Source organism: Neolamprologus multifasciatus, chromosome 1 (assembly GCF_963576455.1).
Source record: "Neolamprologus multifasciatus chromosome 1, fNeoMul1.2, whole genome shotgun sequence".
Lineage (NCBI taxonomy): Eukaryota > Metazoa > Chordata > Actinopteri > Cichliformes > Cichlidae > Neolamprologus > Neolamprologus multifasciatus.
In genome coordinates, this window is record NC_140439.1 from 20,632,341 (window position 1) to 20,659,179 (window position 26,839).

General features: G+C 41.3%; 2 protein-coding genes across 5 annotated transcripts in view; one reads left to right on the top strand and one right to left on the bottom strand.

Annotated features, from left to right (window-relative positions):
* The first annotated feature begins 1,078 nt into the window (after positions 1-1,078).
* Positions 1,079-19,035, top strand: dhx38 (DEAH (Asp-Glu-Ala-His) box polypeptide 38). 2 transcript variants are annotated; one of them, XM_085162849.1, is made up of 27 exons: positions 1,079-1,364; positions 2,172-2,500; positions 2,742-2,938; positions 3,181-3,342; positions 3,435-3,597; positions 3,902-4,023; positions 4,112-4,188; positions 4,270-4,425; positions 4,939-5,100; positions 5,220-5,327; positions 6,055-6,179; positions 6,288-6,425; positions 6,673-6,859; positions 7,206-7,391; positions 7,472-7,612; positions 7,801-7,911; positions 8,159-8,275; positions 8,364-8,471; positions 8,569-8,681; positions 10,581-10,789; positions 12,445-12,599; positions 13,172-13,327; positions 13,572-13,706; positions 14,099-14,224; positions 14,313-14,408; positions 15,944-16,065; positions 18,105-19,035. In XM_085162849.1, exons 2-27 carry the CDS (start codon positions 2,175-2,177, stop codon positions 18,184-18,186), a joined length of 3,780 nt encoding a protein of 1,259 aa, XP_085018975.1. In that variant the 5' UTR covers positions 1,079-1,364; positions 2,172-2,174; the 3' UTR covers positions 18,187-19,035. The 2 variants fall into 2 exon arrangements, with proteins under 2 accessions (XP_085018975.1, XP_085018985.1); XM_085162859.1 differs by having other exon boundaries at positions 2,745-2,938.
* Positions 19,036-19,786: 751 nt separating this feature from the next.
* LOC146525675 (uncharacterized) overlaps positions 19,787-26,839 on the bottom strand; it is a 145,606-nt gene continuing 138,553 nt past the window's right edge. For all 3 annotated transcript variants that reach the window (XM_085162972.1, XM_085162978.1, XM_085162985.1), the window contains one exon: positions 19,787-23,958. The gene's annotated coding sequence lies outside the window, so the exon portion shown is untranslated. The remainder of the gene's footprint in view (positions 23,959-26,839) is intronic.

Consider the following 26,839-nt stretch of genomic DNA (forward strand, 5'->3'; position numbering starts at 1 on the left):
TTGTCCCGGTAAATACTGCAGACATTTTTTTTCAAAAAGATTTTATTTCATTTCCAAAGTTCCTTAGCAGGTTTATACTCCTTGGTACTCTCTGAATAGGAATTTTTATATTTGGTATTTTTCCTAATTATTTTCTGTTTTTTTAAAAACCCGGATACAACCCACAGTGACACTATGCTATCTGCCTGTTGATAAACCCTGTGAAGCACATGTATTCTACTGATAGATCACCCACAGTGTGCTTGCTAACCCTTTTTTGGGACACTTGTCTTAGGTCAAATCTTAGACATGGGTTTTTACTAAGCTGAAGAAATTTTTTAGCCAAACTAATCCCAAAGTTTCAGTATTTCCACTTACGCCTTTGCATCAAAAACACGTTTGTTGTAGGTTCAAACTTTATCATAATCATTTGTATAGTCATTGGACAATGCTCGTCAACACCATAGTTTACTTTTTTGGAACCTTTTGTGCTTTTACCAAAACTCTGCTGTTTATGTTATTGTATCAATGTACTCTTTTCTATTTTCGTTTCCAAAGTTATTGTTCTACTTCCTTTTTCTTGACATTTACACTCTTTCCTCGCCTGTAACTCTACATAATTACAGAAATCCCATCCCCGTTTTTCCTCTATCAGCACGTTTGAATAAAATTATAAATATTTTTTCGCAATTACATTTTAGAACTGTGGGATGATATATTTAGATACAGCTCATGTAGAAAATGAATGAAAAGGAACTTCTAGATTAATACGGATACAAGCTTAAAGGGAGGTTAGAAAGAGAAAAACAAAACAAATACAGGCCAAAGAAGCTAAAGGGATGTTATGTAACCTTTACTTAATGGGGGCTTAGCACTTTTCTTATTTTTATTTATTTTTTGTTGTTTATTTAAGTGTTTGTGTTATAGTATCTCGGTATAGAGTACCGCGGCAATTTCCTAACGTTGTAAATCTGCTCAACATCTGGCAATAAACCCATTTCTGATTCTGATTCTGAACATAAAATATAGAAAAAAAATATAAGAGATGTAGTAATCACTTTAAACCAGAAGCGGCGCTTTTTCATTTGTACGGTTTGGTATCGCCGTACAAAGAAGAAGAAGAAGGATTGTGGGATTGCAATGGCTGCTCCCTCATCTGTAAACATACGCGTTGAGTTTACGAAAACCGATCGTTAATCGTTTTCTCTGACGCCATTAGTGGTGGTTTTGTGATTCATTTTGTGATCCATAAGTTGCTCCCAGATGTTTACGTTCATGTGAGAGTGTTTGTATTTTACGCTGACAGAAACACGCGGCATTTTTGCACCTTCTCGTCTGGACACTAGCAGCTCGAAGGCTAGCCGAGGCTAGCCGCTCAGTCTGAGGTACGTGATAGTTTTTTAAATGAAACTCTTACCCACGAGCTCTTTTATGGAGCAATGTTAGCTGCTTAAATATTATGCGTAGAGCTTACGTAAGCATGTTACCAACTACAGCGGAACCTCAACTTAAGTTTTGATACTATTACTGTGATAGGCACTAATACATATGTGACTTATTTCCCACCAAAGATTTATTTATTTAATTTTGGATCGAGGTAAAAAGTTATTATTGCTACTTCATATCCTGGAGGGTTTTTTTTTTTCAAACATCAGTAATCGGTCAATAAGTAAATAATTTAAATGTTATTAGTCTGTGGTTTGGACTATTGATTGGAGCCTAGCTTGGACTCTGAGTATGACTGTGAAATGACGGCCTGTCGATACAGTGCTGTGAAAAAGTATTTGTCTCCTTCCAGGTAAATATAACCCGAGTAAATACACACGATTGGAGTTGAATCCAATCGAGATGCTTTGCCATGTGGCTGAATTAAAACAGTTCTGGACAGAAGTGTGGACACGGTGATTCCTCTGGGATGATGTGAAAGACTCATTAGTAGTTATCACAAGCACTTGATTGCAGTTCTTAACAGTTGTTATATTTAAGAGGCAAGTACTTTTTCACATACGACCAGATTAACTTTTTTTCCTTAATAAGTAAAATCATCATTTAAAATTTATTTTGATGATCTGCAACATAAAAGTGTAATAAATGTGCAAAGAAACCTGAGATAGAATGTAATTATGTTATCAATGGTGATATCACCAGCAAAGATTACTAGCACTCCTTCTCATATCATAACTTCTTCACAGATAATGGATGATGACGTGTCAATGCATAGGCTGGAAGGATCCGATCCGACCGTTCAAGTTGGAGGTCTGATTGTAAAGAAGAAGAGCGCTGCTGCAGAGCCCCATGTATTTCGGGCACCCACTCCACGCACATCTTTACTGGGCTTGGATCTTCTGGCAGCACAGAAAAGGAAGGAGCGTGAGACTAAGGAACAAGCAGATTCTAGCAGTGATGACAGAAGTAGCAAGAAGTCAAAGGTTTCCTCGTACAAAGACTGGGAGGAAGGTAAAAGTGACTCTGGATCTGATGAAGAAGACAGTGATAACAATAGCACTGCTAAAAAAGAGAGGTAAGTGTGAACACTCTACAAAGAATAGATAGAAAGGTATTCCATTCATTTTATGAGCTTAAAGCTTTCATTGTGGCTTGTGGAAAAAGTTTTTACAATGTGCTGTTTTATAATTTATTCGTATATGGGATTGTGACTTGGAAATGTTGCAGAGAGCAAAAAGTCATGATGTACTTGACTGAGGAATTCTCATCGGAAATCCTATAATGTAATTAAGAATCTTTTATTTTTGTCTCGCTAGCAGGAAGTATCGTGTGACTGGCTCAGAGACGCCCTCAAACCCTGGAGGGGTCAGCGAAGAGTTCAGACGCAGACACCAGCAGAGGGAGAAGGAGAGGCGCGAGCATGGAGTCTATGCCTCCTCTAAAGAGGACAGAAACAGAGAGAGAGACCGAGAAAGGAGTAGAGATAAGGGCAGAGACCGACGCAGTGAAAGAGGTGACTCCATAAATCATTTGGTTTTCTAATAGTCATTAAAATTGACTTTTGGTTTTAGTCCATCCATCATGATTTTAGTGTGATATTTTTTTTTCCTTTTTTTAGTATTTGTAAGAAAGAACCACTCAAAACTCTGGATATTCCTTTGTTTTTGTTTTTTTTAACATTGTAGATCAGGTGATAATGAAAGCAAATATTAGATCAGTTGAGGATGCTAAGATTCCTTTGCTTTTGTCTGTTAGATGACCGCGAGAGCGGCTATAGTCGTGGCAGCAGCAGCAGTCGGTCGGAGCGTTGGGAGCGCAGTGAGAGGAGTGAACGCTCACAGAGGGATGGGTGGTCCGATCGCATCAGCCGGGGCAGTAAGAGAGATGAACCCCAAACTCCACAGAGTCGTCCCAGAGGTTGTTTTGCTTTTATTTGAATTTGTTTTATTGCCATGTACAAAATGTTGTGTATTCAACTTGATCGCTTACCTTCTTTTGTTTTTACATAGATTCTTTCACTCCCTCCCGCTCCAACTGGGATGAGGATGACAGTGGTTTTGGCAGCTCAAGGCATTCCCAGTGGGAATCTCCTTCCCCTGCCCCGTCTCACAGAGAGTCCGACCGCTCGGAAAGAAGCCAACGCTCTGGCCGAGAGAGTGAGAGAAGGGACAGGTGAGCAACTGTCGTGTATTGTAGCTTAAATTTTTGTGACCCCACACAGAATACAAGATATTGAATTGCATTTAGAATCATTTTCAGCTCTAAATGTTATTTGGCAGCATGGTTATTTGTATTTTATAAAAAATAAAATTCGCAGCTCTTTGCTGCATATCACCTTTTTGTATCACCAAGTGTTATGATCATACTGTTATCATCAGTTTCTTAGATTCATCAGAGGCTTTTGTAAATATGATTGCACTTTGTGTGAAATGCTTAACTGCCACTCGATGCTAACATCCCATTTATCTGCTTTTAGATCAGTTAGATCAGGTCGTTATCCTGACGACACGCCCCTGCCTACCCCATCCTATAAGTATAATGAATGGGCCAATGACCGAAAGCATTTGGGATCCACACCTCGTTTATCACAAGGAAAAGGTACTGTTAAAAAAAAGAAGCTAAATTGAACCTTCATTCAACATTTATAGTATGCTGGAGAAATTTAATTTCTTTGTCTTTTCTTCAGGGAGGAAAGAAGAAGGTGGTGCAGGAATTATGTTTGATAATGAGGACGAGAAAGAACAGTGGGAGGAAGACCAGAAGGTGAGTACAAAATTATCACTCCTTCATGCCTCATACATAAGCATTTTTTTCTGTTATCTGATTATTTAACTGAAATTACAGCAAGCTGACAGAGACTGGTACATGATGGATGAAGGCTATGATGAGTTCCACAACCCTTTCACTTCCACCTCTGACGACTACGTAAAGAAGAGAGAGCAGATACTTCAGAAGCAGACTCAAAAAAGAATATCTGCCCAGAAACGACAGATCAATGAGGTACAACCATTCTGCTTTAATATTTACCAAAATCAGAACTGTACACCTGCATGCAGTGGCAAGTCTTCTGTGTATCTGTATACATGACTTGCCACTGCATGCAGGTGATCTTTGTGTGTGTGTATGTCTTTTAATAATAATAATAATGCATTTTATTTGAAAGCGCCTTTCAGAACACTCAAGGACACAGAATAATAAAAGCAACATAAAAGCAAGCAGTTTACACAATCATAAAAGAATAAGTCATAAAACAAATTTAAAATAGCAGAGTGGAGAGGTTATGTGGGATAAGCTATTTTGAACAAGTGAGTTTTGAGTTGGGTCTTAAAGAGAGAGAAGGAAGAGATATTTCCAGAGTCGAGGAGCAGAGCAGCTGAAAGCCCTGCTCCCCATGGTGGCAAGACGGGGGGCGGGGACAGAGAGAGAAAGGGAAGAAGAAGATCTAAGACACCGAGGTGGGGCGGTGATCTTGTGTGGGTATACCTTTGTAAGAGGCTGTGATTCTTGTTAAAGGACAATGAACGGTGGGAGACCAATCGAATGCTGACCAGTGGTGTGGTGCAAAGGTTGGAAGTGGATGAAGATTTTGAGGAGGACAATGCCGCCAAGGTTCACCTGCTGGTTCATAACCTGGTCCCTCCCTTCCTGGATGGAAGAATAGTCTTCACTAAACAGGTAAAGCCTCTCATCATTAACATTTTCAATCTCTGAGATGTTATATTTGTCTCATGATTACGCTTGAGGAATTTCTTAGCAATTTTAGTGTCAATATGTGTGTGTTTGTCCTCCCGCAGCCAGAACCTGTCATCCCTGTGAAAGATCCTACTTCTGATATGGCCATCATCTCTAGAAAGGGCAGCCAGCTGGTCCGTAAACATCGTGAGCAGAAAGAGCGAAAGAAGGTATGCTGGGCATGCAATTCCACTCAGACAGGTTCACAGAAAAGGATTTAGTGACCCTGCCTCAGACTTCATGCTGGTTCAGTCTGAGAATGGTAATGGCATTTAGTGCAATGCACAATATAACTTAGTGTACAAAAGTATGTAAAGCTGCTGCAGGATTCCTTGCCCTTCTGAACACTGAAGACATTTCTTTATAACTGGCTTTGGTTTTGGGATTGTTGTGTCATGCTGCAGAATGAACGTGGGACTGATGGGATACCTGCCTCATGGAATTACAAAATAAAGACTCTAGACATCTAAAATGCCTGAAAGTGTTGCACAGTAGATACATTATATAATAATAATATGATAATAACAGATCTATGATCATATTACAGATTCCTGATTGTAATAATGTAATCTATTAAATGCCCTATTATTGTGCAAGTTGTCATATACATTGTGTAGTTTGGTATTGCACAGTTGTGTAGGAAGCCACATACGATCCAAATCTCTAACAAATGAAATTAATATGTAAATAAATTCTGATAGGCTTACATATGCATGTCTTATGCTACTGTTGTCCAACATTCCTTCATTAAATGAATAATCACAATATTTTAATCCGTGTCGGTGTGAGGAATAAATCATTAATGAGGCAAAACTATTGGATGACTCTGACACCAGATGCTGTGTTCACTCTTTTTCTGATCTGAATATGTGTACCTGCCCTTAATTATGTTTTCAGGCACAGCACAAACACTGGGAATTGGCAGGCACCAAGTTGGGGGATATCATGGGTATTAAGAAGACGGAGGATGAAGACATGCCAGGGGGCAAAGCTGTAGGAGAGGACGGCAAAGTAGATTACAGGTGAGCTGACAGACATTTTCTCTTTTATTAATAATCTGGCTTGTAGCATTGAAGTCTAGTGTTTGTCTGATCTACTGTATTCGTTTTTTTTTTTTGTTTGCTTTACAGAGCAGAGCAAAAATTTGCAGACCACATGAAAGAGAAGAGCGAGGCCAGCAGTGAATTTGCTAAGAAGAAGAGCATTCTGGAGCAGAGACAGTACCTGCCTATCTTTGCAGTCAGACAGCAGCTTCTTAATATCATAAGGTATTGATACCAAGACTATGTTGATTGTTCTCCACCTTTAAAATGAGTTTGACATTAAAAGACAGAGGGATGTGGGTGATTGGCTGTTTGGACAAATATTTGTTTACACTCATCAACTAAGCAGTTCATTTGATTTGCTTACTATTTAATGGATGGTGGAATTAGTCACAAGAAACCCGTATTAAAACTGAGATGAGTTCTTTGAGTATAACCTTCAATTTTTAATTGTGTTTACTGCAAACTGCAGGGACAACAGCATAGTGATTGTTGTTGGGGAAACCGGCAGTGGGAAGACCACCCAGCTGACCCAGTACCTGCACGAGGATGGCTACACCAGATACGGCATGGTGGGTTGTACTCAGCCCAGAAGAGTGGCTGCCATGAGCGTGGCCAAGAGAGTCAGCGAGGAGATCGGCACCAACCTCGGAGAGGAGGTAAAGCCAACACACTGGAGCCATCTTGCATATTCTGTGTAACACTGCCATCTAGTGGGCAAGAGGAAAATATCAGGTTTGTTAGCGACCTGTGGCAGTGAATGAAATAATCAACTCCAAGTGCTGAAAAATAGTAGTAGGTAAAGGGAGAACCTATTTTTTTTAGAGGGTTTAAAATAATTCTGTTTTACTTCTGTCAGTAGGTACTATCTTTGCTTTAATTGCTCCCCCCCCTTCATTTTTATTAAAATGAATATCTGTGCATGTCAAACAGGAGTATTGGTGGTCATTCTCTCACGTTTTTTTTTCCAGTTTCACTTGATTCTTTTGACAATGTTTCCTCTAGGTTGGTTACGCAATCCGATTTGAGGACTGTACTTCTGAGAAAACGCTGATAAAGTACATGACAGATGGAATCCTGCTCAGGGAGTCACTGAGGGAGTCGGACCTGGACCACTACAGTGCTGTTATAATGGACGAAGCTCACGAGCGCTCACTGAATACTGACGTGCTGTTTGGTCTGCTACGTGAGGTCGGTACGACATACTTTTATGAGAAGAATACTCGATGATGTCAAGCAAGCTCTTCACTTCTGTTTGCTTTTTCTATCAGGTTGTATCTCGGCGCACCGATTTGAAACTCATAGTTACGTCTGCAACCATGGATTCTGACAAGTTTGCATCATTTTTTGGCAACGTACCTATATTCCATATTCCAGGGAGAACATTTCCAGTTGACATTTTGTTTAGCAAGGTATGTTTATGTTTTTATTCCTTATTTCGGGTATAAGAGCCTATCTGTGAACCTTGTATCATACGGGTAATAAACGTAAATTAGGTTGCCATATTTTTACCTCAACATGAAGCTTTCAGTTTATGAAATACAACTAGTTCATATATTATGCAAAGTCTGGATGATTTGTTGTGTCTGGTGCTTTGTAGACACCTCAGGAGGACTACGTGGAGGCAGCTGTGAAGCAAGCATTGCAGATTCACCTCAGTGGGCTGTTGGGAGACATCCTCATTTTTATGCCTGGGCAAGAGGACATTGAAGTAAGCAACACGACCGTGATACATATATATATATATATAATTTTTTATTGATTGTTTTGGTTTGTGTGCTCTCACCAAAGTTATTCTAGTTTTAGTAAAAAAGAGAAAAGCAAAATTTTTGAGAAAACTAACTGAATCAATTTTGTGAACTTGGAAAACTAAACTAACTAAAATAAAATAAAAACATAGAGGAAATATCTTAGTTTTAGAGTCTGGTAAAGTTTTAAGTATTTCCTTGTTATTGCAGGTGACATCGGATCAGATTGTGGAGCGTTTGGAAGACTTGGAAAATGCTCCTCCTCTAGCTGTGCTTCCCATTTACTCTCAGCTTCCATCTGACCTCCAGGCCAAGATCTTCCAGAAGGTTTTTATCACTTGTGAATTAATTTAAATAAAAATTTTACACAAACTAATAACCTTCAGCTGATGAATTTTCTTTCGTCGCTTGCTAGGCTCCAGATGGTGTGAGAAAATGCATAGTCGCTACAAACATTGCAGAGACATCCCTCACTGTGGATGGCATCATGTTTGTTGTGGATTCAGGCTATTGCAAACTTAAGGTAGCTCAATCCCGCTGAAGATATTTTTATTACTGTACAGTATTTAAGGAAAGTGACACCATTGATATTTACTTCCCTTTTTTTCCCTATTCAAAAGGTTTTTAATCCTCGCATTGGAATGGACGCGCTCCAGGTTTATCCTATTAGCCAAGCTAATGCCAACCAGCGTGCTGGTCGAGCAGGACGTACGGGACCAGGGCAATGTTACAGGTAATATTCAGGCCCTTGTCTGCTTTATGCACACTTGGTATTTGTGCAGACACATTCACATGGCACATTCCAGGATTTCTGAGCTGGAATTAGTGCATAGTTTACAGTTTTAGCAGTTTTGTTTTTTTAAACTCAGGCTTTTCTTGTTTTCAATACTGAAAGTCTCTTGATCCTTTAAGAGGGAAGATATTCTCATTCTGCCTGTTTTAAAACCCTCTCACAGTAACTATGTGCAATCCAGTTGCACATTACAATTGTAAATGTATTTTTGGCTGAATGGCACATATTCAGAAACAAACCACCTGGGGTTAGAGTCAGGCTTTTATTCTGCTCCTGCTTGTCTAAAAAGCTTGCATCATTCTGGTTGAACTGTTTGTTAATGTGTTCACAAATTGTGTTCATGTGTGTTGTGGCCATGCCTTCAAGACAGACAGAGGCAGCAAAGGAGGGAGAGTGCCAGAAGCCTAATCTCTGGAGGATTTCATGCAGTTTGACTGTTTGTACGGCAGGAAAGGAGATCCTTTTAGAGGTTTTACTTGACCTCTCGCTCTTTGGATATATTATAACTTATTATAACATATTATAGAGACTTGCTGACGTGCCTACACATAGTGAAGCATTTTGTATTTGCAATGAGCTGTGAGGCCCACGTATGCTGAGATAAATCCTACCCACCTGCTCTTAACACACAAGCTCACAAAAATATACAAAGAATCGGTTTTGGAACAGTTTTACACGGCGCAGTCGAGGCGTTTGAGCAGCTGTGGATGTGAGAGCGCACAGAGAGATTCACGGTGATTTACTCAGCTCGTGTGGAGAATTCCCTGTTCAAAGATCCTTTGAGCGTGTGTGGGTGCCTGCAGTAGGCACCCGCACACGCTCAAATCCCTCAATGTTCAAATCATCCTGTAATTATAAGCACCTACACCAGACTGCTGTAATTGCTGAAAGAGATACTTTAACCCATGCTCAGGAAGTTTCCCTGAATTCTAACTTATGGAGTTTCCCTTTGCAGTCGTTCTACAGTCGGGTCCATAAATATTTGGATAGTGACACTTTCTCTGCCTCTGTACATCACCACAGTGGACTTTCAATAAGATAAAAATGTAGACTTTTGCTTTAATTCAAGGGGTTTGATAAAATTATTGCAATAACTGTTTAGAAGTTCGCTGAAAGGAGTATCATGACCGGTTGAGGCCTGTTCCCTCGTGGTTTAACGAATGAAGGATGTTAGGCTGAAAACAAAAAAACTAAATAAACCTTTAAGAGACAGCAGAAACTTTTAAAAAACTTTTTTTGTTTTTTAAATCAACAATTTGTTATGTTCTTAAAAATAATGATTATACTGTCCAGGTCAGCAGCTTCACAACATCTAACAAAGTCATAAACACCATCAAGTAGGTGGGGGTATCAGGACTTTCCTTGATGAGGTGCAGACCACTGTTTAAAGTCAAGAATGGGAAATTCAGATTAGAGTTTGCCATAAAACATTTAAAAGAGCCCGCACAGTTCTAGGAAAAAAATGTAACAGATAAAAGCAAAATTAACTTGTTCCCAAATCATGGGAAGAGAAGGGAAAAGGAAACATTTTCAAACTGTGTGAAAATGACTGAATTGTAATTGCAGTTCATGTAAAAAAATAAATAATGAAAATCTTCTAAATTAAAGCTGGAAGTCTACATTTCAGTTATTTGACTGTGTGATTTTAAAATCCACAGCAGTGGCTTGTTTTACAGTCCAAAAGCTTACGGACCTGACTGTATGCTCGGTACTTTCCTAATGACGCGTGTCCACATAATAAGATGAGCATATTTCATCTTCTCCGTTCAAGCTCTCAGTTTGCTTCAAAAACAAGCAAACCAGTTTGACCGTTACTCTGTGTCTCCTCCGCCCGAACAGGCTGTACACTCAGAGCGCCTTTAAGAATGAGATGCTGACCACCACCATACCGGAGATCCAGAGAACCAACTTGGCCAATGTAGTCCTGCTGTTAAAGTCTCTGGGTGTTCAGGATTTGCTCCTTTTCCACTTCATGGATCCACCACCTGAGGATAACATGCTCAACTCCATGTACCAGCTCTGGATCTTGGGAGCTTTGGACAACACAGGTTTGTGTTTAGTGTCCAACCGGAAATCCTCCCCCCATTTAAATTTATTTGTAGTATGTCGACTTTTAAAAAAAGTGTACAATCTAATAGTAGTGACGAAACTATTGAGGGAAAAAACGGCGCGTATATATTGTTTATCATGACTCTTGTTTTACGCGGCGTATCAGCACAATTTAAAAACTGGTATATATCACCTTGTTGCTATGTCATTTTGAAGTGGTCGTGTGATTGGCTTACCACGACTACTTTATTCTTCCTCAGCCAAACAGCAGCACTCATGCGATTGTTTGGCCCCTTGCTTCAGGTGTTGTGCCGAAAAGTGATCGGGATTGCCGTCCGCGGGAGCGCGCGCAGCTGCTTAAAGCTGTAGCGCCCAGATTACTTACAGCTACTTCCGTGCAACTGATATAAGGTGCGGTAAGCTGAACACAGCTTCAACCGTCTGTTTGTTGAAAAATAGTAACGCGACCGCATTTTCTTGTTGGTAACGGTAATGGCGTTGTAACGATAGGAATAGTAATTAGTTAGATTACTCGTTACTGAAAAAAGTCCGTTAGTAACACCGTTACTTGTAACGCTGTTATTCCCATCACTGCTCACCATGATATTCTAACATTTTATAGACAAAACAAATAAGTGATTAATTGAGAGGGTTACTGTCAGATTAATGTATAAAAAAACTATATATAAGATGTATATAGATTGGTCTCAGACTCAATACCTGCTGTTGATACAGGTACTCCACGGCTCATGAATTGAAAAGAAAAGAAAAAGCATTATATTTTCCGATTAGTGATGACATAAAATAAAACTAAGTCTAAATTTATTTCTGTATCCTCCATTTGTGTTAAATGGACGTAAAATTATATATCAAATTTGTTGTAGCAGGCTGGACTTAGCCCAGGTCAGTCGTTTTTTCCAGTAGGGCCAAACAATATAAATCATTTTCCTGAAGTGATGACAGAGGATATTGGGTATTTAGGAATTGCATTTCCCCTCTGAGCGCTGCTTTGAGCTGATACATAGTGATTGTGACACCCCAAACACGGGCACGAGACCGGCTTCTGTAAAGGATGCTGCATTGATAGTGCAGACGCTGCAAACAGGCCTGGAGGAGACAGTTGTGAGGTTTAGCCAGTGGAGTAATTGCCTAGTAACTGATCCTGTGTTTGATTTGACTGGTCGGGTCTCATTTTGGTCTCATCCTTAGCCAGATTCCAGGGGATTTAGGGATTTGGGGATAAGGGGGGACTTTTGATGATTCCCTGTATGGTGTGTTAACAGCAGATTATCTCTGATTAAGGCTTACCTGCCCCAAACTGGCTTCTCTGCTACTCTGCTTTTCCTCCTCGTAAGCTTCTTAGACTCTTTCGTCTAATCATTTAAATCTGAAACTGCAAAGTTTTTTGATCTCACACTCTATTTTTTCCCCTACAAGTATTCTCAGCTGTCAGCAGTTCATTCTACTCTCTCACAGTGAAAGATAAATAAGTGTCACACAATGCTGCCTTCTCCCTTACGCCAGCAGGCTTTTGATGGAAAAGCAGCTTATCCACTCATCTTAATACTTGTCCCTCCTACATTCTTTACATGTCATGTACGTTTATATTGCACACACGCTGAGTTTGTCACGGTGTCCTCTGTCGTCCTTTCAGGAGCTTTGACACCAACGGGACGTCTGATGGTGGAGTTTCCGCTTGACCCCGCCCTCTCTAAGATGCTGATAGTGTCCTGTGACATGGGCTGCAGTGCTGACATTCTCATCATCGTCTCCATGTTGTCTGTGCCAGCTATCTTTTACAGACCTAAGGTACAACTCCTTTTTTTAAAATTTTTAATAATGTGTGTTGTTTTTTCTCGAAAATAAATAAATATGAGCTGCCGTCACATGACTTCTTGAATGTGAAAAGGTTTGCTCTAAGAAGCAAATGATGACATGAGAATCGCATCAAAAGCCTGACATCTGCACTGTTTTAGTATATTTTGGTCCATATAAAGCCCAGGGAGCTCTTCGGAGTTTAAAAGCTTTCCTTTTTTTTTCCTTTCGTATCGTTTCCGCCTCAGACGCGCACTGTTCTGGCTCACTCTTAGCACCCTCATGGCATTATTTTTAGTTGTTGCCTTTTCAGTGGAAAAGCTAATTCACTGTACCAGACAGAAGACAGACACAGTTGGTGGCTAGCAGCTTAAAAGTCTGATAATTCCCTCAGGAATTAGTGGAGACTTAAAAAAAAAAAAAAAAGGAAAGGAAAAAGTGAAGAAAATGAATGTTGGACTGTGCTACGTGGCGGGGACACCATCCATACACGCTGGTTAGCTGTTGCATTTTTAAACACTAATAAACACTTTTAAATATTAAACTCTGTCTGTGCGATTTTACAGGGTCGTGAGGAGGAGAGTGACCAGGTGAGGGAGAAGTTCTCAGTCCCCGAGAGTGACCACCTCACCTACCTTAATGTGTACATGCAGTGGAAGAACAACAATTACTCTAGCATCTGGTGCAACGAGCACTTCATCCACACCAAGGCCATGCGCAAGGTCAGACTTGCACTGCTTCACCTATTCTCTCATTCACTTTGCACTTGTAAACTCTGTTATATGAATATTGTGCAGTTTTAATGGTTAATAGTGTCAAGTTTGCTGTTTGGGCAAAGTTTAAATCCTGTGAGATTTTCAGGGTGTTACATTATTGCAATAATATGTATTTTTAAAACAATCGTAAGCAGCCAGGTTGGACTTGTTTTGTTGGGGTCTACCTCCAATAAATCCGGTGTTTGTGCAGGTGCGTGAGGTACGCTCCCAGTTGAAGGACATCATGGTGCAGCAGAGGATGAACCTGGTTTCCTGTGGTTCAGACTGGGACATCATCAGAAAATGCATCTGTGCTGCTTACTTCCACCAGGCTGCCAAGCTCAAGGTACTTTCTTCACTTACGGTTTCCTTCAGTTAATATGTTACACCTGGTGGCGACTGGTTGTGGCAGATTTATAGCAGCATAATTACAGAGTGGTGAAATATCCCCCCTGGCCTCCCATTAATACAGCGGTAAAATCTGAACGGAAATTTGAAATCATGACTATATAATCAAGGTTCTCAGTTTGACTTATGTGTAGGCAACTAACCCAAGCAATCATAGTAATGCTGGATATACTTTAAATTTATTTTCCTGCTGTCCAACCCAGGTGGAGAAGCAAATTAGCCCAGATGACCTGCTTTGCTCTGACCTTATAGTGCAAACATAGACACAGGCACACTGCAGGAACCAGAATCCTGAACATTTAATTTATTTATGCATGTGTTTGCTCCCAGGGCATCGGGGAATATGTGAATGTGAGGACAGGTATGCCATGTCACCTCCATCCTACCAGCTCCCTGTTTGGTATGGGCTACACTCCCGACTACATCATCTACCACGAGCTCGTAATGACCACAAAGGTAAGAAGACTGACTGCTGTAGATTTTTGGCAAAAAACAGTTGATGATTTTTAATGTTGCTGATGTTAACTTGTGCTTTGTGTTGCAGGAGTACATGCAGTGTGTGACTGCAGTGGATGGAGAGTGGCTAGCAGAACTGGGACCCATGTTTTATAGCATCAAACATGCTGGAAAAAGCAGACAGGTAAGTCAAGAAATGGGTGGAGCAGCATACAGGTGGATGTTGGGGTTGTGGAAGGGGTGAAAGAGCAGGCAGCTATGACAGGAAGGTCAGAAGGAGAGGTGGGAAATTCTGTGTAAATATAAAAAATACATTTTTGTGTTGTTTTTGTTTTGACCCCTCAGATTTACCTTGTAACCTGTAGCTGTGGTCCTTATCAGCTTTTTGGTGTGGTGGCAACTTTTCTTAAAAAAAGATTTTTTTAGATTCAGGAGTAACGTAGTTTCCATCCTAGCTGTGGAGCACTGGACTGGCTCTTCATTCACCTCAAAGTTGCGTGAGGGAGCGTGGGAGTTTGCCCAACCAGTCTACATGTGTTTTGTGGACCGTGTCCCTGTGAGCACAGGCTGACTGCCACGTTGCTATGAAGCATTTATTCCCTGTTCAGTCGTAGTGAGAGCTTGGTTTGCATTGCCAGAAGTAAATTGGATTCTTTCCCATCAGGCCTGCCCTTGTTCATAACTTTTATGGATTGAAATCCTAGTCGCAGCCAACTGGTGTCAACTTTGACAGACTTCGCAGATGATGTGGTTGTCTTGGTCTAATCAGCTTCCACTACAGTGTAAAGTGGCTGGGATAAGAATTGGCACCTCCAAAGATTTATTTCTAGGGTTTTCCTTTATTTTATATTTTTAGCAGCAAAGAGGAGAAGAAAAAGATGGGCAGAGAAAGCAGGGGAAGACATGCAGCCAAGGGCTGCAGGTCAGACTGGAATCCAGGCCCGCTGCATCTCAGCTGTAGGGCATTCGGGCACCTGCTCAACCAATGAGCTAAATCAGCATCCAGCACCTACAAGTCTGAGTCCATGTTCCTCAGGGTAGATTGCTCACTCTGGTTAGGGGATGAGCTGTTGCCCCAAATGGAGGAGTTTCTGTGTGCGGGCCTCACAAGTGAGGGGATAGGGAGGCGTGAGATTGACACCTTATGAACACAAGCTCAAAAAAAATTAGATTATGGATACAATTGGCAAAAATGAGCTTCCTCTGAAGGTGGCTGGGGAATAGAGACGCGGTGAGGGACTCAGAGTTGCTACATCTCAACATCGAAACCAGCCAGTTGAGGTGCGTTGGGCATTTGACGAGGCTGCCTCCTGGACGCCTTCCAGGTGAGGTGTTTCTGGCCCTAGTGGAAGAAGGCCCCCGGGGCAGAGCAACACATGCTGCAAAAGTTAACACCTCAGCTGGTTTAGGAACGCCTTGGAGTGCCTCCGGATGAGCTGGAGAAGTTGGCCTGGGAGAATGAGGTCCGGCACCTCCCTCTGGATAAGCGGCAGTAGTAGACAGGTGGAGTCTCTTGTTCCAACCTGGAAATATCCTCAGGCAGAAAGACAGATTTATAAGTGAAACGAACTAGACTTACCTGCACCATAAAATTCTCTCCTCAGAAGAGCGGAGACTGTTAATAGCACTGATTTTAGAATAACATGTTAACATTGACTTGTGCATGTAAACATTTCTGTATTCTTCTTTTTAAACCATTTGTCCGTGTTCGACTTGTAGGAGAACCGTCGCAGGGCCAAGGAGGAGATCACCAACATGGAGGAGGAGATGGCCATGGCCGAGGAGCAGCTGCGAGCTCGTCGAGAAGAGCAGGAGAAGAAGAACAACGCCGGCAGCGTGAGGTAAGGCGGCAACAAATCTCCCCTCCTTTTGGTTCTCTACACGGGCCTCGTCCAACAATAGTTCCCTGTGGCCCTCATTTTCCATACACAGTCAAGATTAGAAACGTTTAATTTACCTACCCTGCTGCCAATCCCCTATCTCCACCTCTCCCTCCCTCCCTCTACTCCACCTTTCTCACTCTTCATGATGAGCTTTTCTCACCTCTGGTCCCTCCAGACGAGACAAAAAGAAATAATATTGACTCCTGGCTGACCCCCATTACTGCAGCAATTTAAATTGTGCCATAGCAGAACAGAGAAAGGAGGGGAATGTTCATTTTCAAATTAGACCAAAAAAATTAATTTCACACCCATCTCCGAGCTTTACATAGAGAAATAGGGTTATAAAGACAAATTTAAAAAAGTCCCTTTATTGTTAATTAATCAGCTGGTTTTTCTGTCTCGAGCTTAGTGTGGCCACATCTGTGACAGATATGTTGAAAATAATCACACTCGAGGTATAGGATTAAGAATCAGATTTAAGAAGAGGAAGCTGGGCTTTTGATAATGAAGTTGAAGGCTCTCCTGGGCTCGTGGCTGTCTTTGTCCTCTGGCGGGCCTCACGAGCGTCTCCTCTCTGAGTTCAGTGTGACTGGGATGAAATATGCTGTCGGGCGTGCTTTCGAGTGGCAGCTGCTTATCACCCGTCTCCCTGTTCAGCAGCGCAGATCACTGCTGTGAATTAGTAAACGGCCCTGTTGCTTGTGTTGTGTATAAATGGGGAGCAGTGAGTGTTTTTGGAGCTTGTGTGTTTGTTCTATATGAAATGCTTAAGAGACAACGCAAGTTTTAACTCTCCAAATGTAGCCTCGCAATGGTTAGCACCATCTCTCTGTGTGGAGTTTGCATGTTCTCCTTGTGTGGCTTCCTCCCACAGTATACACAGAGTCAGGTGAATCAGCGATTCTCAATTAACCTGAGGTGTGACTGGTTGGTTCTCTGTGTGTTAGCCCTGCAACAGACTGGCAACCTCTGCAGGGTGTATCCTGCACCTCACATGAAGACAGAAGAAGAAAGTGGTTGGATGGTCTTATATGTTTTCAGAAATTGAGATTTTGACAGTTTTATTCTGTAATGTGGTCGGTCTTCTTATGAATTCTACTCCCCCCCCCCCCCCCCTAAAAATCCTAAATATTAAATACATTTCAAAAGAAAAGTCTCAGATTCCTGTTGACACATTAGGTTGAAAAGCATTTAGTAATACTAAAGTGTAAATTGCACTTTCCAGCAGGTTCAAGTTACCACTTCTGCTGTTTGAGAGCGGGGAGCATTTAATAAACAAACAATATTTATTAGACAAACTGAACATGTGGTAAAAATCTAATTGAGTGCACCAAGTAGATGTAGTTATCTGTCATATCTGTCAGTTGCACACCAGTCAGCAGTGATTACATTTTAAAACTTTACATAACATTAAAAATTAGCTGGAACATGTTAGATCAAGTATTCAGATATATTTAGTCCTTTAGGAATGGTCAGTGGGCCATCTGACACTACACTAAAGCGTATCACTGTTATAAAACATGCACCACCAGTCAGACATTCATGTTCATTGAGCTTAATGGAGGTACTGGATGCGTGTGTGTTAAGGGAAGCACAACATTTTCTCCCAAAGTGACCGGTAAGCCAGAGAGCGGGGACAGATTGACAGAAGGAGGTTATGGCCTGATTGTTGTAATTGCTGCAGGTGTGTGTGTGTGTGTGTGTGTTAGCAGGAGGGAGGCACGAGAGAAGTGTCAGTGTCACACTGCTGTAATTAAAGATGATAGATTGCACTGTCAGAGGCGTCAGGCTCTACGTCCCAACACTCTTCACAGAGACACACCGCTCTGTCTTTTCATTCATTCTCCTCTTCATGCAGCTTTAAAAAAACAGCTCTTTTAACCCAGAGTAGGAAACAATCAGTGTTGACCAAACACCGCAATAAGGAATAAAGCTCTTGTTGTGTATGTTGCCACAGGAAGTAACTTGTCTGCACCTGTTTCTCTCTCCTGATTCAGGGCGGTGAAAATCTGCACGCCAGGAAGGAAAGAAGAGGTCCCCATGACACCCAGACGCACCCCCGCCCGCTTCGGACTGTAAAACGGCTTCTGGAAGTAAGAAGCTCCCGATCCATTTCCGCTTCTAAGCAGTCACTGTCATCGAGCCTCGGACCACACCAGCAAAAGCAAAAACAGTGCAGCTTTTAGCCATTTCTTCCTCCCAGTGTGGCCGTCAGCTGCAGTTCATGTTCAGACCACTAGAGTGAGAACTTGTATAAGGCACAAGACTCGGAGACTAGCTGGGTTGATCAGAAAGCCTCCCTCCACCTTCATCACCTTCACTAGCTGTTTCCATGATGCATTTTAAGGAAAAAGGACTGTGCTGTTTTTTTCTTTCTTTCTGTTCCCCCATAAACAGTATTTATATGTGCTTATTATTGAAAGGCTTTTAGAGAGGTGTTGACAATAATTGTACCTCCACTAAAAACTCAAACGTAATTTTCTATATTCCTGACAGTATTGTCAGAGTGCAGCTGATAAATGGTAAGCTGATGTAAGTGTTACGTGTCTTCATGTCCTTGTATTTACTAGTTCTTGCAGTGTTGTGACTTGAACGACACGTGCCACCTTGAAGTGCTCCTCTACAGACTGAAGCACTATTGAAAATGTACTTGTGGCACAAGTGTCTACTGACTCTACAGTCGTATTGTCATACGCCCTAATACTCACATGCAGGCTTAGGCAATTGACCTTTTTTAACTCCTGTTGACCTTGTTCCAACAACGTACTGTGGCTGATCATCGCTTCATTATTTCACCACGCTGGATTAAATATATAAACTGTGTCACTGTTATGGCAAACATTACCTTTTTGGTTTTCCTTGAAACAGATGTTCAGAAATGCTCATATGCCTTTGTTGGTGTGCACCTTCCTCTTTACCCTCAGCTGATCAGAATGCCATGCAGCTTCACATAGACTGGTGTGTCTTTTTTTCGTCCTTTTACATGAAACTCAGCTTCTGTTTCTTTTTCTTTCTACATCTCTTACAAATGAGGGTGAATAAACATTAGCAATTTTAATTTTTTTTTTTTTTTTAAATCCAGTGTAGTTCTGATACGTTTTTCTGCACATTCATGCAAAACATTGGTTGGTTTTGCAGTGCTGTGAATAATGATTTGATAAGTGAAAATGATGCAACTCAGTTTTTGCTTATGTATCTATTAAAACTAAGTGGCAAACAATTCATTTAGAAGTCATTAACTATGATCAAAAAGCATGTCCACCGTTAAATCAGGTTCCACACCCAGAGGTTGGGCACTGAAAAGAAGTTTGAGAAGAAGATGCCTGGGAGGAGACGAGTCTCTGAGAGGACCACGACTGGAAAAATTTGCCATGTGTTAATAAGGAAGCATACAAAAAAGCTTAGGTAACAGCTGATTAAAACAAACTGGAGGCTCAGGTTTGTCTGCACGTTGTCCAACTACCCAAACGCAGCCACATTGCTGATGATGTGAAATTTCCCCCGTCAGTTTCACGTTTAAGTACTGAGGTGAGTGAAACTGATCAAAGGGAAACAGAAAGTGACATCTACCGCTGACTTGTGCCTCGCATCTACATGTGTGCTGATGTGTTTTGGATGAAGAGCTGGGCTATTAAAGCTGTATGTAAATCTTCGGGTTACAAGACTGTTGAACAACGCCTTGGATGAAGAGCCAGCGTCTTTATCACAGTCACACTTAGATTTTTTTTTTTTTAATGTTTCTTAGAGGAAACCTCTCCTGCCAGCCGGCATCAATGTGCAAGGAAAGACAAAACGAAGCTTGGTCTGCTTGTGAATTCTACAAATGCCAGCAGTGTTTTCCCTCTCAGCTGACTTCCTTTTCCACAGGCCTTTCTTGTTGGTCAGTGATTGTCTGTCTCACTGTAACTCTAATGCAAATAAGCATATTATGAGTCCCCTCAATTCCCTCATTTCTCCAAGTCATCTTGATTGAGTGTGGCAGGTGGAGGAGGGGATGGATATAATGGACTCCACCAACTTTAATGAGACAAATCTCAGCTATGGGCTGACATTTTGAAATTGTCCTTGTGAATGACAGTGTCAGCAGTCACCTTTACTAAAGCTTTCCAGGGACGGTGCCTGTAATGATGGAGGAATTAAAATGGCCTCCAAGGCGCTGCATGTAGGAGCCACAGGATTAGGGCGTAAAGCCACGCCTCTTAAATGGGCTCTCCTGCCACACCCCGAATAAAGCAGCCGCCTTTTCGTGGAAGTAGCTCATCCTCCACGGACTATACATCGTCACCCCGAGATGTGATGGAGGGATTATGTTAGCTGTTGACCACTGTGAGATTTGTTGAGATGAGCTGTCTCTCACATTAACTGCCCCGCCCTCGCCTTCCCCTCATTCTTCCCCTCAGTCGAGCGTCTGGTGGCTGACAGGGACAAGCTCCGCTGTCATTACAAACTTAATAAGAGCAGAAGTGAGATTGATGAGAAAAACAGAGGCATCAACTGCTCTTTTAATTAACTCTTGTCCCATAATGGTGCCAGGACAAAGACACTGAGCAAAGAATGAGACATTTTCTTTCTCCTTCTACCTCTTTCTGTTTTGTTGCCTCGCTCACCCACAATAATGAACAGCCTTCTGGGACCCAATTACATCCAAGGCTGCATTAGGAACACAGCAGGCCCAGTGGAAACTTCAGCTGAGTTTTCCCTCCCCCCACCCTGCTTCCACACGCTGTTACCCTGCTGGAGATGGCCTTCACTTGATTGAATTTTGAATGTTACACACCCCACACCTCACCCCCGTTTTCTGTAGTCCCTTACCTTCAACAGCTCTGAACCCACATGTGGTTTGTGATGGAAACAGGAGGCAATGTATGCTTGTTGTTAACCGTCCTTCACTTTAAAATGGCTTTCGCAGAGTGCCTTTGTATGCAATGCAAATGGGCAGCGGCAATTGATGCACAAAAGCCTGTTTGTGTCTAGTGTCCCTGTAAGAAACTGGGGGAAAAAAAGAGAGAAGAGATTTAAAATAAATGACCTGTGGTGTCTTTAAGCTACGCAACCATCGATTTGCTGTGATTTTTATTCGTTTATTTTTACAGCTATTCACGTTAGCGGCAAAGATCACGCCAAGTTAGTTGTGATTGGGGTTTTTCAGCACAAAAAAGGTTTTTTTAATCTGTTGCAAATCAATTTTTCCCCTAATTGCTATCATTATAGCAAAAATACTTACTTTTGCTATAAAATTCAGTTTAAATGATGTTTAATGTCAAGAATGTCATACGTGACATGGCCTGCTCCACAATAACAGGTGTCATTTACAACATGAAAATGGTAAACAAGCTCAGTAATGGCTGAACTCAGCCCTAGTGCAATGGTGCTAAATGCTAAGTGCCAGCGTGATGCTGGGAGGATGTTTACCAAGTTCACCATGTTATGTTTGGGTTTTGACTCTCCTAATGATAATGTGAGTAGATTAGTTTATGTTGGACAATTCAAAAATAATTTCATACTTTAACTATATATTGTTATTATATATTATTTATAGTTGCTCAAAGGGAGTTTGGATCGTCTCCAGTCCCCCCATGACACCCAGTTGGATAAGTGGAAGAGGATGGATGGAACCCTTCACTTTATCCTTTGCCTTTTAGCTCGTTTCCACCTCGCTTTCAGCCAGCCAAGTAGGTGGGGCTTCTTTGCTCCCAGTTAGAGATCATCATAGAGATCCTAAAAAAAAAAAAATGGGGGGCCAAGACTGATCTCCCTCACTATTTGAAACACTATGTTCAATATGAGCACCACTACTGTAATAGAACTGTGCAAAACTCTCGAGTCACCTTCATTTCTTTATATTTTGCTCCAAAGGGTCCAAAGTTTTTCTTTGAACATTGGATGCTTGTTTATTCATTTCCAGACCACTCTTGTACCTGACCATTTTAGACATTTTTAAGCCACTTAACACGGACCTGTGAATCATTCAAGCATAAAAAGGGATCCAACTCGAGGGATGAACCAGTGTTGTCATTACGTGAAACTGTGCACACACAAAAAAACAATTTTAAATAGCATGTTTAGGCACTTTGATATTAGCAGTAACAAAATACATGATGAAAATCGGTGCCAATTTTGAATCAAAATTTGAAATTTTTGGTTCAGATCACTGTCAGCCCATAAAGACAGTCAGGAGATAGATACAACAGCACGTATTTGAAAAATGAAACAAACACACAAAAGGTCTTCTCTAACCAAATCAATGGACAAATGAACTCATACATGTGACCATCTTCAAGTGGCCATGAATGCACTGGCTAGATGTTTGAGTTCTTCTTTGTGTAAAAACACAATTACTATATAATTGGTCCATTTGCGGTGTTGACATTCCTGCACACAGATATTCACAGACAGGACGACAGGACCTTTGTAGGTTATGTGCATGTTATAGTTACATTTGAAAGCCTGTAAATACAATCCTTTGGGAGATCCATGTTATTAATAACAATTATTGGTCTTCTTTAGTTTCCTCAGACACCTTAAGCGTTGCATATTGACCGCTATGCTGGAAAGAATGTTGTCCATTGATTTGACCAAGACAAGAACTGATGATGTCCTCCTGGTGTAAAGTAGGAGTGAAACCTTCCATATTGCTAGTGAGTGAAAATCTTACCAAGGAAAAATCTATTCGAGCTCACGCTGCATCCTCAATGATGCTCTCTGACAAATCAAAGGAAAGATGGACACAATCGGTTTGGAATGAGCGGTGCAGGAATACGGTAGAAGATTCAGTTTCGGTGGGTGAAGGTTTTTTTTTTATTTTTTAAAGAGGGTGTTTTAATACTTTTATAGTAATGAAATTACCTTTAAACAGACTCACTTTTTTAAAGAGCGTTATTTATTTTTTAATTTTGGTGATGCCAACTTAAATATTACCATTGAAACAAAAATATTTGATAACAGAAGCAAATGGTGAGAAATTTAAGTGTTGCGGCATCGAGTGATGTTTTTACTGGTCCATTGTCTTATCCCTAACCAGCACTTTGTGTATACTGTACTACCATGCTTGGTCTAGATCCCTGTGGACTGCATGGCTACTAACAGCTCATCCACTATTGCTTAGGGGTTATATTTTATTCTAGAAGAAAGACTTTATACTGTCAAACTCAGACATCCCATGTGATTGAAGGCCGATGGGCATGGAACTCTCAGAGCTGCCCTCAAAGCTGCAACAATGCCTGCTTGTGGTGGGTGGAGTGGAAGAACAAAGGCAGACTTGTTACGCTTTAGATGCCTTTATTATTCTTTTATTTGGATGCAATTTCTTGTCTATCTGGGTACACTCATTAAGATTTTGGAGTTTGGCTTGTGGGTCTATTGCTCTAGGAGAAGATGCTTTTTGTGACTCCAAACAAAAGTGCTACACTTTTATAGAAAACAGTGTAAAGAAACTTAACCATGAAATATAAATTATTACTTTAAGCCAATTATTTGTTCAACTTAACAACACGAAAAATGTCATTCAGGACATTCTGACTAGGAAAGGAAAGAAACACATCAAACATTATAAACATTTATATTCCACCTTTATAGTCTGGTAGTACAGAATTGTTGAACTATTTACTTTAAATAGGTAGTATATACGATTCATTAAGTCATTAAGATGTTAAAGGCCCCTCACATTGGAGTGATGCAGTCTGTCCATTTCAAGAATTGCCTTCTTAAGGGTGAAGTAACTTTAAGGACAAGCTCTTCAGCTGAACCTCCATCCAGCTGCCATGACTGCTGGCCGCTGGATGGACAAATGCTGGCAAAGGATTTCGCAGTGATGCTCCTCCTTCCTCGGCTCTCTCCTCTGCTAACCGAAAACTGCAAAAGCACAAGAAAGAGACGTACATATACAATCAGACTTCTCATTAAGGATCCAGTGTTTTCAGAGCCTGAACTGTATTTCTCCCTCAAAAATACGGAGTCCTGGCTTCTGCTGCTTCACATTTTTTTCAGTCTTACCAAAATAAACGACCCAACTGTCAGAGTACCTCTTCATTAAAAGAAGCAAAAATTCTCAAGTGTTAAATGCTCAGCTACATAAAACTTCTTTCAGCTACTTCCTTGTCACAGTAACTCACATGTTTGATTTTGTACAGATGTTTGTGCCAGGTAACCTCCCTGACACAGCTCTTCCATGGATTTTTGTCTCCTTCGGGTCTCAAACCAGAGGTCTTTTGAATGTGTGAACCACTACTCTGTGGAGAGTTACTCAGGAACATAACAAGGGCTTTATTTTTTAAATTATCATTCCATGACAATGAATCATCCTGTAGTAGATACGCAAACAATCCGTGTACCCTTCTATTTGTGTTGATTCATGCTCAACCATCCAGGCAAGGAAATCCAAAGAGTTGTTCATCCAGACGTAACGTTTTCAGAAAACGCTACATCTAGATGAACAGAATCAACCCTTCTGTTTGTTTCACGCCAAATGATACTTCATATGCATTACTAAGCTCTGCCAGTCACGTCTTTTTAAGCCTGTCACTTGCACAAATCTTATTCTCAAGTGACCCAGCAGCACAGCACGTAAGCCTCCAGCAGGTGCTGTGTCACCGAGGCCTGGTCGATATACAGTAGCTGAAGGGAGAAAACATCGACTGTCAGCTGACTAAATTACAAGAGCTAACATCCGTCTGTAACAATGCCGTCCAAATCCCCAATCAGCAATCACTTGTTATGGTTCTTTTTGTGTCAAAACACTCCCTCATTACACGACTGGACAAAAAGGTTGATGGCTTTCTCATTTGTAAAACAGGTCTCTAACCAGATGGAAAATCTAACCAAATGCAAATTTGCTCTGCTTATTCTGGCCAAGTTTCGACAGCGTCCCAATCCCTCTTAAGCTTCTTGTTGACCGCGTCTGCCAACTTTGTGTACACAATTGGCTCCTCAGCTATCCCAACTGCATTGTTAATGTCTGCCCTTTTGTACTGCTCAATTCCACCAGAATAAACAGAATCGCACGTGCAAAATTATTTTCCAACACAGATAATTAGCTGAAGAAACAATCCCGACTATGAATAATAACGTGCCTCGGTAACATTATAACTTTTAAGCATGGGAAAAGGAGGAATTTGAATGCCAAGGGAAATGAGCTTATCAAATAAAGCTTGAAAATGTGCAGTGAATGAAATGAGTCAATCATTTTATAGGAGGAGAATAAATAAGCAATCGTCACATCACGCAGGGAGAACAAATGAGCATGGTACACAATTAGGCAGGGTCACATTCTGCTAGAGCTGTGAGCGTGGGATGGGCTAATGAGCTGTGTGAGGGAGTGTGTGTCTGTCTGTTTGTGTGAATGTGAAGAGAAAGAAGAAGCAGGAGATGAAATACTAAAAATAAATAAATAAAAATGTTGATGCACAGCGCTCAAAATTTTGATGTGCACACCAAGACAGCCAGACACAAGCGGCAAGTCAGGGGAGAGACAAAGATAAAAGTAAAAGGAGCTGGTGGAGAAACGGGTGGGCTATCAGTTGACTTGGCATCTGGGCAAAGTAGATGTGCAGGTAGACAGAGCAATGGGCAGGTACAGCAGCCAAACAGACAAAAAGAAGAGAAGTGCCTTAGAAGGACCACGGCACGCCTTTCAAAGGCGACTCACAGTTATTAACTATTCAATCACATAAAGGAGAGCTGAAGGCGTGAAAGGTTGCGGACCGAAGCACTTTTGCTTCAGTGCATTAAGAGCCTGGTCCAGCACTCGGGCTGCGTGAAAGAGAAATAGATTGCCTCCCAGGAAGATGACTGCTCAAAAGAGCTGGATTTTTCTCCTTAATAACAGCAATCTGCTGTGAAAATCTAATCCCAAGTACCATTTACACTGAATCTAGATAACTTCTGCTCGAAAAGCGCACAATATGAATTTTTCATTCCCTGATATACAAATAAACAGAACAAGCCCCCCATCAATCAGGGGACGCTCTCAAAGTAAGTGAACTGGAATAGCAAATTGTTAATGAATACCGCGCTGCTAGAAATGCACATTTTAAAATAGCACTGCGAGTACATTGTACTGTGCTGAAATGAAAATGCAACTCTTCTAAAGAGTGTAAAACACATTTGATTGTACAGAAATGGGGGGTACGTGACCTTTCTGGTCATAAAAACGGAAAATCTTAAGTGAAATTCTTGCAGTGTTGATAACCATATACAAAAAACAAGCCAAGCGTGGATACTGTCCCTCAATTGAAGTAATAGCTCCGTCTCTGCCATTAAAGTCAGATATGGATGCACCCTTTACCCCCCCCCCCCCTTCCTCTCCTCCTCGCTGGCCTAATTCCCCCTCCTCAGTGGTGGATAAGAGGGATCAGAAATGCATCCATATGCATGGCAAACTATCTGTAGAGGGGATGTTAGGTCTCAGCCTGGCCAGCTTTCTGAAAGTACTGGTAATGACACTTAATGAAAGCTAGGGAGCTGGAGTATGAGAGGGAAAGCCTTTCACCAGCCCCCCACCCTGCATCCAGACCAGGCCTTCAGACGCCATAAATAAACAAACATGCTGCGTGAGAATATATGTGCTATTTTCCCAGCTTCTCCCATGCCATTCCATCCCTTATTTATCTATGTATTATTATTCCCTGTATTTCTGCTTCGCTTTTAAGACCAGCTCTGTAATCCCAGCTCCCCGCAGGCATTCTGAATGGCCCGAAACATTAGCTGGACGTTGCTCCAGTAACCCCGCAGCCCC

What these genes read in the sequence shown, in the direction of transcription:
- dhx38 (XM_085162849.1), top strand. Translation starts at nt 2,175, where the DNA reads ATGGATGATGACGTGTCAATGCATAGGCTGGAAGGATCCGATCCGACC. An exon ending in TCCACAGAGTCGTCCCAGAG is followed by an intron (nt 3,343 to 3,434) that starts GTTGTTTTGCTT and finishes GTTTTTACATAG; the next exon opens with ATTCTTTCACTCCCTCCCGC. An exon ending in AGGCCAAGATCTTCCAGAAG is followed by an intron (nt 8,276 to 8,363) that starts GTTTTTATCACT and finishes GTCGCTTGCTAG; the next exon opens with GCTCCAGATGGTGTGAGAAA.